At 39.1% G+C, this 13750-nt stretch overlaps 1 protein-coding gene across 14 annotated transcripts in view; it reads right to left on the bottom strand.

Moving 5' to 3' along the window:
• Positions 1-13750, bottom strand: part of EYA1 (EYA transcriptional coactivator and phosphatase 1) — a 157160-nt gene that overhangs the window by 80674 nt on the left and 62736 nt on the right. For 4 of the 14 annotated variants that reach the window (XM_041464451.1, XM_041464450.1, XM_041464449.1 and 1 more), the window contains exons 3-5: positions 4440-4489; positions 2905-3032; positions 1014-1076 (exon numbers count right to left, since the gene is read on the bottom strand). In XM_041464451.1, the coding sequence (XP_041320385.1) occupies positions 1014-1076; positions 2905-3032; positions 4440-4489 (241 nt within the window). The other 10 variants (XM_041464455.1, XM_041464454.1, XM_041464453.1 and 7 more) reach the window with 7 other exon arrangements.

Genomic DNA, 13750 nt, shown 5'->3' with positions numbered 1-13750 from the left:
CTAAATCCCCATTCAGTGCTTTGAAAACTTACAGCTAGTTGTGAAGCTAAAAATATTGGCTAACAAAGTGAGCTATCTTCCAACCACATCCTCCTGCAGAAAAACATCAATAGAAGACAAGTCTGAAAATGTGCCTTAGAGGAATTAATGAACATTTGTTTGAAATGCAGCCATTTCACTTTGGGACAGGTATTTTTTTTCCTTTTTCTTTCTTCTTCCCTTCCCCTCATCTAGTGAACATATCCTGTGCTTCAGGGTATGGAAACCTGTCAAAATCACACCCATAGTCAAATCAAATTTAACATATCTTTACAAGATATTTATAACATGCAAATACCTAGAGGCCCTTCTTCTCAGTCACATGAAGATCTTTTATGCTAGGGAAGGACGGTTCTCTCACATTAGTGAGAATGTGTGCATGGTAGAAGCTGATTTCACATATTATATTTGACATGTGAAGATTTAGCAACCCACATCTCCACTCCATGTGCAACAAACAAGCAAACCACATTGCAGCATCTAGAAAGAGTTTGGTGAGCCCTTACAACCACATCCTTACAACCAGCCACTCCAGTCTCAGCAGGATTCTGCTTCAAGAATCCCAGAAAAAATAATTTTACTTCAACCTTCATTAAAAAAAAAATAGGAAACTTTGGCTTCAATCACTCCACTCCTTAAGTCTCTTTAGCAGCTCAAGGAGCCTAACAAAACATTTTCTCAAGATAAAACAGATTAGCAGTAAAAATTCCACCTTCAGATTCTTAGGCATCTGCTTCACTCACAAATTTTGTCTCTTGGCACACATCTCATTCAGAAATAAATTTTTCTACTAGTTTCCTTGAAAAACTTTTCCTTCTTTGTCACTTAAGAGCAATCAGAGACAGGAATTTTCAAATTAGAGAGCTGAGAGCAGAACCGTCAAGCACAAGCTGTCTCTCAGGACACTTTTGGAACAACATCCGCAATCGCATGCTGAGTGCCCACGCCTGCTGCGCCCACTGCAGCACCCAAACCTGCGGGGCTCTGTGTGCTAGGGCTGAGCAGCCAGTCTGCAGTGCTGAGGAGGGTCATGTCACCTGAGGGAAAAGGGCAGACAAAAGAAAACCGTTTGGCTTCGACTCAGGAGGCAAACATCTATTGCAAGTTACAGCTTTCTGGGTAGAATTCACTCCAAATTCTTCTAAACTGGAAAGTTCTAGTGTCAGACAAATAAGTTACCATGGTTTAATTGACTTCCTTCAATAAACTGATACCTACCTAGAAGCTGAGATATTATTTCCAAAATTATTTTCTACCTGAGGTCAGTGCATTAATAGATATAACATATACCTCATTTCCTGATGAAGCAATATTAAGCATTTCCCACAGTGGATGCACACAGCCCTACATGTCGAACAAAAAGTCAAGTCAGACGATGAACATCTTTCAGTGTTTCAAGGAACACTCCCTATTTTTTTTTTTTTTTTTTTTTTTCTTGCTACAAAAGAACCTTCATGTTATATAGAAGGTAGAAAAGCTCATGAAGTTTACAACAAAGGCTTCTGAGAGGTAGAGGAATTTTAATTTGAAAGGGCAATTTTATTCTGTACCAAAAGTGGTATATACCTGGTAAAATGATATAAAAATATAATAACATACTTGTTTATTTTAAAGGAAGAATATTCATTTATGGACATAAAATATTTTCCTGCTTAAACTCCATGAGCACAGTAAGCGCTTTATTTATCCTTTAAATAGGTGTGGGGTTTTTTTAACAGCTTAATATTTGATTGAAACAATACTTTTACAGCAATAGCAAAAAGTAAATTACACACAAGTCTGGCACAAGTCCCTGTTAATCTGATAACCCATAAACTGTCCCCACTACCAAGGACTCTAATTACAATGAATAACAAAGATATGTGGGCAATTGAGTGGGGGGACAACATCTGTTTGATTGGCATGTGCCTTTCCTGGAAAAATGCATGTCCATAATCCTGAAGAGTTTGACAGCACTACTACAACCCAGTTCTCAGGAAGAAAAACCTCATCTCTTTGCTACAACAGTTGTAGCAATTCACCTACACATTTACACTGAAGAGCAATACTGAACCTGCATGACTCTGTCTTCTAGTAATGCATTAAGTCTCTGTTCACACAACTAGTTAAATGTCACGTATGATCTTTCCCTCTATTGCCATAGAAATGCTACAGGAAAGAGCATTTTTTGCTGCTTCTTTCATAAACTCTTCTGTGTTTCATTACATATATTATTATATGTATTATAGATGTATTATATTACTGGCAAAGCTGTTAGGTTGTTCTGTTGTTAGTATTCTACTGAGAACAAACATAACTTATCAACTGCCTGACTGCTTCTTGAGAAATAGGTATCAGTTTACCCCATTGAATTACTACACCTGTTTGAATTTTGGCCACTCCATCAGAGCAGCAAGCTAGCCTGGGGAACTTTCAACACTCAGTTTTATTAGCCTACTTGACAAAATTCTCATAGCCTTAGGAGCTTGCAGAAAGTGAGAACATAAAGAAATACCAAAATAGAAAAAAAAAGACTGAAAAATTACATTTTGTACTATGGAAATTGTAAAAACCTACTTCTTTTCTCTCATCATTAAACTTCTTTTTCAGTTTTTTGACCTTTTTTAATTTAAGCTCTGCACATACTACCTGCTCAGTCCACTCAAACTCCATGAAAGAAACATAAACCTGTAATGAAAGCTATTGCTGAAACTTGATAATAGTAACTACTGATAAACATTGAACATTGCAGTTATGTACCATATGAATAAACATGGAACACTTAAAATAGTAAAATATTATATACCTTGCTGACTGTAAGAACACCAAAGCAAAAAAGGAGAAAAAACAAATTATGAAACACTGAAAAAAAAAAAGCTGGCTCACCTTCTGTGCCATTGGGTGTCATGGAATTATTATTTATATGGGAGTTATCAAGTTTTGGACCACTGGGGGATTCACTACTACCACTTAGTCGTCTGTGTGGGCTGGCTAGATCCTGCATTTCCATAGACCTGAAAACAAGATGCAACTCGTTTTAGTGACATAAGTCAACATGAATTACAGAGGAACTGCCTTTATAAGATGCAGCCTGCTATTTACCAACATCCCAGAAAGACTTAGCAAAAAATCAGCTACTTTTCCCAACTTGATCTTTTCCAGTGTTTAACTCATGTTGTAGCCCCACACATGAGTGGCCAGCTTCTTTAATTATTTTTGCAGCTTGCAACTAAATAAAACCTAGATTCCAAGCACCGCACATTAAAATTTGGTGCAATCTTGTATTTTTAAAATATGTACAAAGATGGAATCACCAACATATGAAGACGTATATTCTCTTAAAACAAATTAACACTCTGCTTTTTCAAGATTTACCACTCAGTGGCAATATAATGGACCTCCAAAACAAATAAAACACTTGAAGCAATTGTGGAAACCTATCATCTACTGACAGGGAATGAGATATTCCTGATGTATGTGTTTACTCTGGCAAACTACTTAATTGTTACTCTGTTTCCTTTGAAACAAATGCAGCATTAAAACATTATTATGTCTGCTCACTTGTTTGCTTTGTGGATTACATAAAGCGTGCCCAATTGGAAAGGGATCTGACCGACGTACAGTGAGTCCATACAGGCGTTAGTGTGCCTGAGCACTCTGCTGTGCCTCAGCAGCTGTCGCTTAGTCAAAATGAGGAAAGAGCAATTCCCAGCTAAAGCAAAAATTAAATGTTTAAGGCGCACAAAAGCAGCTGAATATTTAAGATTTGTGCTTTCAATAGCCCTATATTAACAGTCACCACCACCATGACATATCCCTTGGTTGGTGCTGGGGCTTATGACTGAAGTTCCCTATCCTTCTGCTCCTTTATAGCTAAAACTTTTGATATCGTTATTTGACGTACTCATTCTAAGTAATTGCTCCCAGTAGAAACTTCATAGGTTACTGTGCCTCCAAGGCAGTTGAACTAGTAATTTTTCAGTTTAAAAGAAATGCTTAGGATCTTTTAAAGACTATTAAAATTATATATAAAATTACTCCTGCAGTAATGGTATAAATACTCTAAGTGTCTTTTCAGGTACAAAGCTTTTGTGTTTTAACCAAAATTTTATCACAGATTCTAAACATAGATCATTTAATATTTCTTTACCTAAAACATTCTACACAAAAAGAAGAAGATGATACTGCAATGAGTTCAAAATGCCTGCATCGAATACAAACTCAAACAATTTAGTGGAAAAGTTACATGTTCATGGTTTACAGACGTGGTTGCACAGACGTAAAGGCTGCGCTCCGGCACTTACTCATCTGCTTAATGTGAGAAACAAGAATAAATATTTTGCTTATCACTTGAAGTTAAAAAAAATCCCCAACAATAGAAGACTCACAAAAAATTAGCATTTTTTTTGTCAAATCCTTACCTGCAGCTCGAGGAAACAGCAACATCTGAACTGGTTTGGGACTTCTGCACCTGCAAACCAGGGAAACAAACAGAAGCTTCTATTACTCCACTTTACTACGAGGCCTTAATTTAAAGAAAGGATATCACTACGGATGACAATTCTGTCCTTTAAATCCAAAGGGAGAGGAGGAGGGTGCGGTGCCCCTGAAAGGCATATTGTCTTTAAATTGAAGGCTCAACTGCTGTTTCCCCGGCAGGTCTCTCTCCCTCCTCCCCGCGCCAGGGGACGGCAGCCAAGTGACGGGATAGTGATTCATCAGGGGCCCGTGACAGCTGCACCGGGGCTCACTCCTCCCCCGGCTCGGCCCGGCCCGGCCCGGCCCGGCCCGGCCCGGCTCGGCTCGGCTCGGCTCGGCTCGGCTCGGCTCGGCTCGGCTCGGCTCTGCCTGCAGCCCGCAAAGGTAACCCCGCCGCGCCGCCCGCCCAGGGCAGCACCCGCGGCTCCTGCCCGAGCCCCTCAGCATCCTCTCGCCCTTCGCATCCCTCCTCTCTCCTTCGCTCCTGACAGAGTCTTGCCCTCATCATACTGGTTTTCCTCTTCCTTTGCTCTTTGCCATCCTTCCTCTGTGCCTGGGCCACAGGGAACCCACAAGTCAAGCTCACCCCAAAGGCAAGCTGGTGATGATGTTATTTTTTGGGGAGGAGGGATAGAGGATAACAAAGGGCAAGTCTACCTATGTCAATGACCTTCACTACATAGCACACAGCCTTACAGAACACCTCTGAAAGAAGCCCATCTCCAGCCAGGTCAAATTAAAATAAAAACTCCACGTTATTGCATAGTCTCACTCCTAAAAATCTCGGCTGCTAATGAGATTTCTGATAAAATTACTTAAAAGGATACTTCTGGCTAAATAAATGGGAGGAAGCTGTAGAATTTACCGCTGAGGTCGCTCATGAAGAAAAGGAATCTTTTTCCACTGGAAAGCCCACCAATAATTTTTTAGTTTAATCAAATGATTCCTTTTTATAACTCAGGTGAGTAATAGTTTTCATATTCCCTCAGAAAACCTCTGCTGCTTTACTAACAAACTCTAGGCAGTAACAATTGTCAGCAGGTGATAAAATTCAGGTGGAAATACACTCCTAGACACTGTTAGCTCAAAAGCACATGAAAGCTTCTCTGGGCAAGGTATATATCCTCTTAATGTCTGCAGCGAGGATCTTTCTTGTGCGTTCCCATTCAACCTGAACTGACATCTCTTAAATGATCACAGAGCAAAGACAAGGGAGATGAGGCATTTTAAGTGCCATAAAAATCATCCGAGCAAATCCTACTTATGTGTCTGTAGGGTGGGTTTTTTGTTATTTTTAATCACAGACAGAATTACTACTAGCAAGAGTAAACAACTGCTAGGGGCAGTCAGGCAAGGAAGAACATTACAAATGATGTCAAGAAGCATGCAATAATGCATGCTGAAGAACATCAATCTTTTTATAACTGGGTACTTAAAGTACTGCATAACACGCTTTTCAATACATCGTTGCATGCCAAATCAAACTAGACTAGCAGATAGAGTCAAAACTCTGCATTTTGGTGTAAGGAATTTTTTTTTCCCCTTAGTTCTTTACCCCAGAAACTGCTGCAGAGTGCCTTAGGATATGCTTCTGCTGTTACTTCTAAACACCTGGAAAAAATTATAGGTGAGAACTAAGTTTGCCTACAGAGCTATCTTCACTCCCTCTTGCACAGGATCTTATAAAACCCATCTTTTCTAATCGAAAAAACTTCCTTTTTCAAATGGATGCTTTAAATAACTGATATTTTCCAACATGCACTACACATTTATTCGTACTTGATTTAAATTTTTTAAAAAATGTAATCCTCACTATTTTAAGTAACAAATTTTTACAAAAATAGCAGCTTCTGTACATTTGATCATATATACATTATATATATATATATGTATATATATATACACATACATGTTCATGTATGTGCATAGCAGGAATGATCTCATTTCGGTATTTGTGGGACAGGGCAAAAAAAAATAACCACCTCATTCACAGTGAATTAAATATATACCTTAAATGTCCTCCAACACTCCAGGATTTGTGAAAGTTCATATCCACAATTTTCATTTTCATTAGACATACTTTAGATATATTCCTTTGTGTCTCAAGGATTATTTAAACCATGTGTTGCACGTTACCAAATTTAAAAATGACTCTTTAATCAAAATAACTTTAAAACAACTAATCCTCACTTAGGCTGGTCAGCTGAATCCACAGAGTGGTCCAGGAAAAATAAATCTACTCTCAAGAATGCGAATGCAGACAACAATTAGACACAGATGTGACTGAAATTAGTTACAGTTTACAAAATGCTACACTTCACATGCTTTCAGTTTTTTATGTGCAGTACAAAATTACAACCTAGTAAGGAACCACACTTATGACGAGCAGTTAATTCATAGAATAAAAACATTTCTGGGTGGTGTGTGCTTGTGCTTTCTCTCATATATTCCCATTTTGTCAACAGGTTTCTGGGTAATTGAAGTTTGGCAACATAACTCACATATCAAATAAAAAGTGGGGGGAAAAAACCCAAATGCTTGGCCTTATCTGGACAGAAATGGGTCACATTAAAAAAAATAAAATAAAAAAGGAACTGTCACACCCCCTTCATACTCAGTGCTCTGCTTAAACTAAAAATGCCTTATAGGCTAAATGGCATACACGTTCTTCTTAATACTTCAAAAACATTACTCTGTATAATTTGATTTTTGTCAGTAACAGTCACATCTTTCTCCTTAATACAGACTGCAGATTGGGCACTATGTAGTACATGGCGAGAAAAAAAGGACAATGATAGCAAAGCTACTTAAAATTCATCCATTTAAGAATCTTAAATCAGTAACATCAAATTCTGATTAGTTAATGAGGTCTTTTAAGTTTGCCCTTTTTTCTAATTAAATTTATAATTCTTCACAGATGTAGGTTTTGTTGATGTTCAATTTGTCTCTCTCATTTTGTTAAACCTCACATAGTACTCCACCAATCCACTGAATAGCCACATTAAATCTGTTAATACCATGCTCTTCAACCCCAGAAATTATTTCCAGAAGGCAAACTTGCTTTGAGAGATCATCAAACAGGACTTAAGGTACACATTTTATCACATATTCCCTACCACAGAGCTCAGGATGCAGAGGAAAATTCATGACTTTTGCACTGTTTATTATACTTTGCTAAATTACAAATCAAAAGCATCTGACAGAAGATCATGTATGAAGCCAAAAAGTTAATAATGTTCTGTGAAAAGTAAACTGTAAATGGGAAGAGATTCTAAATTTCAGCAGCACAGAGCAAATAAAATGTAGGTACTTGTCTAAATTACAGGTTTTCCACAGTATTTTTGCTTGCTAGGAGCAATTTTTTTAATGGCTATAATTTAAAACATTTTTCCAGCTGAAAAGAAATTTTCAAAGTGAAAATAAGAATTTAACCCAGAAAACTATAGCCAGCACACACGTTTTCTCTTAAAATGCAGTTCTACTTTAAAGAAGCAAATTTCAAAGACAATGGCAGTTATCAAACGAGGGTGTTCCTTCTTAGGGGAAAAAAAAAAAAAAAATCTGTCATTTTTAGTAAGGGGTGGAGGGAGGGAGGGAAAGGGACTTTTTTCCCAACAGCACTCTTTACCTCCCTACAAGAACAACGCAGTCGGTATCCACCGACATAATGGCTTCAACAGCCAAAATGTTACAAAACTAAAATTGGCTGCAGAAAGGCACCTTGCTGGCAACCCAGGAAGCTTGGTAATATTTTCCCTCTTCCAATAATCATATATCGCTGGGCTCCAAGAGGCTGGGCTTTTTCATTAGATATTCACATCAAAGACAAATTGTACTTGTTAAAGCAAAAGAAAGTAATTGCAGTTATTAAATTTTTAATTGCCAGTTTAAATGCTTCTGAAGTGCTATCCTGTGTGCTCATTTCATACACTCATGAATGAAACATTTTGAAATCCTAACACTTTCTTCCCCTTAAGAAATACTACAATGTGACAATGCTTCTATTATGACCAGCCATTTAAGAATGTCCTTCTGCTTTTCCAAGATTTTTTTGGCTCCTGACAAATATTTCATACTTATTACAATTCAAACAAAATGATTACTCATTCTTTTTTTCTCCTAAGGTGAAGCATGACTCAATCCGTCTGTCACTGCGCAGAACTGCTGAGAGGGGATGGCTGCTCATTTCCAGACCCTTCCAGGCCTTGGGAAAACTCTGACAGCAGTGAGGTGCTTGGCTAAAAACTGCATGTCATAGGTTTGTGAGCAACATGAAAATGCCATGTGCTTACATGTTTATACACCTATAATTCTGTAATGCGTTAACACACATGTATATGTACTTTTACCAGTGCGTATTCATATAAATACTATTCATTTATTTGACACCTCAAAACAGTAGTCTGCGTTCTGGCGGATGCTTTGCGACCATCTCAGTATGGGTTGGAAAATAAAATAATCTTTATACATGGTATCTAAAGTTAAAAACTTCCAATGATACACTACACCACATTTCCACTTCTTATTCCAAATTTCCCCCGGTGCTCATTTTTAAATTTAAACAAACTACATGAAACACACTATCTTTTTTTTTTTTTTTTTCCCCCGGAAAGCTTTTATCTCTTCCACTTACCTCAGTTTTGAATGTTTGCTTACAGAAGAAAGAAAACCACACCAAACCCCAGCCACCTTCAAAGAAGCAATTTTAAGTGCACTAACACCTTTATTTTTCCAGAATCAATCTTGCACTGTAAAGAGCAGTCCTTCCTCTTGGTGTTTGAAACACCAAGAGAATGTTTGGTGGGTCCTGGTTGCTCAAAAGGAAGATGTAAATTTAACGAGACTTCAGAAGGTCTTTAACTTCCTTGATCTAAGATCACCGTTCTGAATAAGCCACCTAAAACGTCAATAAACGTCAGATATTTCAGTTGTGTAGATGTTTATTCTGTCATCCTGAAAAGTTCTCCTGTGGGGATCTGCATGTTTTCCTTGGTGTTTGGAAAATTTAAACATATTAAGCAAAAGGATTTCCTGCTTCAGAAAGCACTGTCAAAATCTCTGTCAAGCATTCTCCTCCCAATTTTTTTATTATTTTTCTCACGCTCTCATGTCTCTTTCAACAAGGTCTGCTGGTTTCGTACCGTACGTGCCTATTTCCACCTCCCATTTAACATCTCCCCATCACGTTACTCCTATCTGCCGAACCATTAGCACTCGAGGAAATCAAACAGGAGAATCCCCAAACCTGGCTGATCACAATAAACAGAACCTCCTAACATCTGTTTTGCGGGAAGCCTACAAACCCCAGCCTGAACTACGGCCAAAATTAACTGCTGCGCCCAGTGATTTATAATTGAGCGCCGCTCTCCTTTGGAGCGGCAGAACGCGCGGAAAGCGCCGCTGTCCCTCCGCGCCGCCCGGGACCCCGCGCTCCCGGGCAGCGGGGCTGGGCACGGCCCCTTTCCCGGCGCTGTCCCCCCGGCTGGCCCGTCCCGCCGTCAGTGTCCCCGCTACTCACGGTGCCGGCGCGCAGCTCCGCGGGTCAGAGCGCGGCGGCCGCGCCTGCCATGGCGCGGGGGGCCGGAGCGCCCCGGGGCCGGGCCGCGCCGGGCCGGGGCTGGGCAGACAAAGCGCGGCCAAGGGAGGCTGCCTGCAGCCCCGCCGTCTGTTTGCTCAGCCGTGTGTGTCTGCCCAGGCACTGCCTGGGGGCACGCCGCCGCTCCCGCGCCCGCTTTCCTTCTCACTCCCCTTCGCCTTTTTTTTTTTTTTTTTTTTTTTTTTTTTTTTTTTTTTTTTCTTTTCCCTTTGGGTTTTGTTTTTGTTTTTGTAATGCAAACCGCAGCTATTCTCTTGTCCCAGCCTTATTGGTTTAAAAGCAACAACTGCAATGAGGCTTGCGCGGTCTGGAGTCAGCCTTCGCGCACGGGCGAAACGCAGCCGGGGCTGCCGCGCTCCGCCGCGGAAAGTGCGCGCCCCTGGCCCCCGGCCGCCCCCTCCGCCCCCTGCCCGGCCGACAGGGGCCCCCTTCCTCGCACCTTCCTCAGCCTCACCCCAGAAAAACTCCTGAAAATCCCTCGGGTCCCGCCTCATTTAGAAAGTTGAATTGTCCGTAGATGCGTCCCCTCTTGTAAACTGGGTTTAAACTAAAGCCGTCCTAATAGAATAACTGGAATTACACCAACATTATATCAATGAGAGAAGCTAAATAGGGATACTCCTAGAGGCTCTTAAGCATACAAACAGCGTGCACGTCCGGACATGCCGTTTTGATTGGATATGTAACAGATTTGTTCTCAAATATCTGAGATTCTTGCAACCTTGTAAAGAAAGGGTCTGCTAAAACTATTTAAGCTAGCCTTCTCCAATTTAAGGGCATTTATTAAATAAAATATCTGGAACTTTTAAAATGATTTAAACCACTTAAACCATTAAATACCTCTACGCCTGAAAACAATTGCAAATATAGTCAAATTCGTATTTTAATTATTACTAATCACTTACTAAAGTTTTAAAATTTGAAACGGTATAAAGTCTGTTTCTACAGACTGTATGTTTCCAAAGAAGGAAGAGATGGTTGCATAGAGTTAAATTTGTGCATTAAGTAACCTTAGCTTTTACCAATCAATAGGTAATTAAGTTATTTAATTAGTAAACCATTAAACTGAAATGGGTTTATGATGCTTTTCTATTACAGAACTTCTACTTGCTCATAATTTAAAAAAAAAAAAAACAAAACTCTTTCAAAAATACGTACATTACATTAAAAAACATTATAACGTACATAACAACTAAATTTGACCAGCATTCTCCAGAGCATTTCCACTATGCAGACAGTATCTTTCACTTCATGTAACACTAATTTTTTTACACTGTTTTTCAGTGCGCATAATCCACATATGATGAGGAAAACAGAGTAATGATTCGTAGTACCAAAAAAGAAGTCTTAATACCATGCTAGGTCTAAAGTACTAAATTTCAAAAACCAGAACAAAACGAAAAATCAACAAACCCCCCAACTTTATACGGTATAAACAGATTGAAACAGAACTTTTTTTCTCTTTACAAAAACCTCTGGTTATTCACTGCTAATATATCCTTACCTTCAATTAACTAATCTGTGAATGTGAAAGCAATACTTCTAGAGGAGAAATATCTTCTGGCTACTACATCCCAGTAAGTGAGACATTATTTTGCAGCAAGTACATTGGGAATACTTCAGGAAAGCAGATCGGTTTGCAAAGCTACAAGTCAACCTCGAGCTGAAAACGCACCTAGGATTTCATTTTGTTTAGCGGAGAAAAGGGATCTCGGGACAGTCACACACCATATATGGGAACCCAGGTCAAAATAAGCAGCTTTCGATTGGGCCCGTCTGCGTAGCCAGCACAAACACAATCCCATCACTTCTTCAGAGTCACAAACCACGTCTCACGCCAAGAAAACTATTTATCGTGTTCTATATTAAACTGTGAAAGAAATACAAATTGCTTATTATGGAGTCACGCAGTTTTGTCAGGTAAAAGTCAATGAAACCCTGAAGCACAAGGCTATGCAATCATTCTGAACTATATGCTTTTTTGGAACAGCCACGATCTTCTGGAAAAAGCTTGCCACTGAATTCTTTACCAGTGTTAATAAGATCATTTTTTAAAAGCCCTACCAAATCTAATATAAAGGCGCATCTTGCTTCACTGACTGTAGGACCCACATCTATTAAAAGAATAATATCAGGCACAGACTTTAACAAAGCAGAAGTTCTTTTTTTTTTTTTTTATTTCTAGAAAAACTCAAAAAATATAATATTGTTGTTGTGAGGTACAATCTAACACTGGAAAATGTAACTCAAAACCCTTTTTCAAAAACAGTGATACTTAAATGATGGTATGGAAATAAAAAAATATTTAAAAAGAAGACTGTGACTTCAATGATGCATGCAAATTTTAGCATAAATCTATTTCATTCCATTATTGAAAATAAAAACCAAAACCAAATAGCACAAATATATGAATAAATTTTAGTATTTTAAATGAAAAGGTGACTGAAACAGGCTTATGGTTGTTTAGTTTGTAGTCCCTACTGGGAGTTACATCTAAGTAATAACTTCAGGAGTGTGCCCAGTCTCTGTATTTAATTAAAGTAAGACAGATCCCCACACACACGTACAGAGCTTGATGATGTGAGGATAAACATGGGATAAATTACACAGAGGCTAAGATGATCAGAAAAAGGGTGTTGACGATGCATTGCAAGGAAAGAATCAGCTTTGAATTTTTAATCTCTTCTGTAGTATGGCATGTAGGCAGTATGGGAACTGATGCCATATAAATGATCTAGATGGGGGATATGAGATAAAGTAGGGTCCTCTGTGTTTATACAGCCATTAAAGAGTGCCTTAAAGTTCTTTATCTGATGTCTGAAGATTGGACTTCAGATCAGTGTATATCATTACCCCATGATAGGGTCTAACCTATGAACTTATGCTACAGCTGATACCATGGACCAGATCCTCATTTGGTTTAAGTGAGTGCAGTTCTTTTTATTTCCATAGGTAATCTAATTATGACAGCTGAGTACTGCACCGATTTGAAACCTACTTAAAAGAGGTTTGTTTACTTATCTTTTGGGGTTTGTTCTTCCCAGTAACTGCACACCAAATCAGTGCAGGGTGGGTTGTTGGTCACTGGCACCCAACATAATTTTCAAACCACAATTGCACTAACACTGGGTTTGGAACAGAAATTTCAGTGGGATTTGCATATGTTTACATCATGCCTAAATTTGTCCTGATTCTGCATTCCCATTAATGCAGCTGGCATCTCAAGAGTCCTAAGAAGTAAAGGACCAGGCCTATTACATAACATCAAATGCACAACAAGCCACTGGGTATATTATTACAACCATTACTCATGCAATATGGTTTTAACTTCATATGCAGTGTCACACACTTGTTTTAGCACAAGTAAAATGGGTCCATCTGGAGCACAACATTTACTGGGTGCTTAGGTGCCATGATTGCAGATGTTCTGGTAATTAAGAAAAATTAGATGTAAGATGGATATGGAGCAGTGGGGTGTTCACATGTTTGTCTCCAAGCAGGAAATACTACTGAAATATTTAATATCAGAAATAGGCCTAGGAAGACCACACTTCACTAAAGCAAAAGATGTATCCCATTGCTCCTGAGAGCCACCACCTGGCTCTCCCCATAACAACTGCAGTGTGACGTCAGAACCCTCTGAAGCAGCAATATCCC

This window comes from Pyrgilauda ruficollis, unplaced genomic scaffold (assembly GCF_017590135.1).
Source record: "Pyrgilauda ruficollis isolate IOZ18807 unplaced genomic scaffold, ASM1759013v1 scaffold18, whole genome shotgun sequence".
Lineage (NCBI taxonomy): Eukaryota > Metazoa > Chordata > Aves > Passeriformes > Passeridae > Pyrgilauda > Pyrgilauda ruficollis.
Note: the sequence above shows the minus strand (reverse complement) of the source record. Positions and strands in the feature narration are given on the sequence as shown.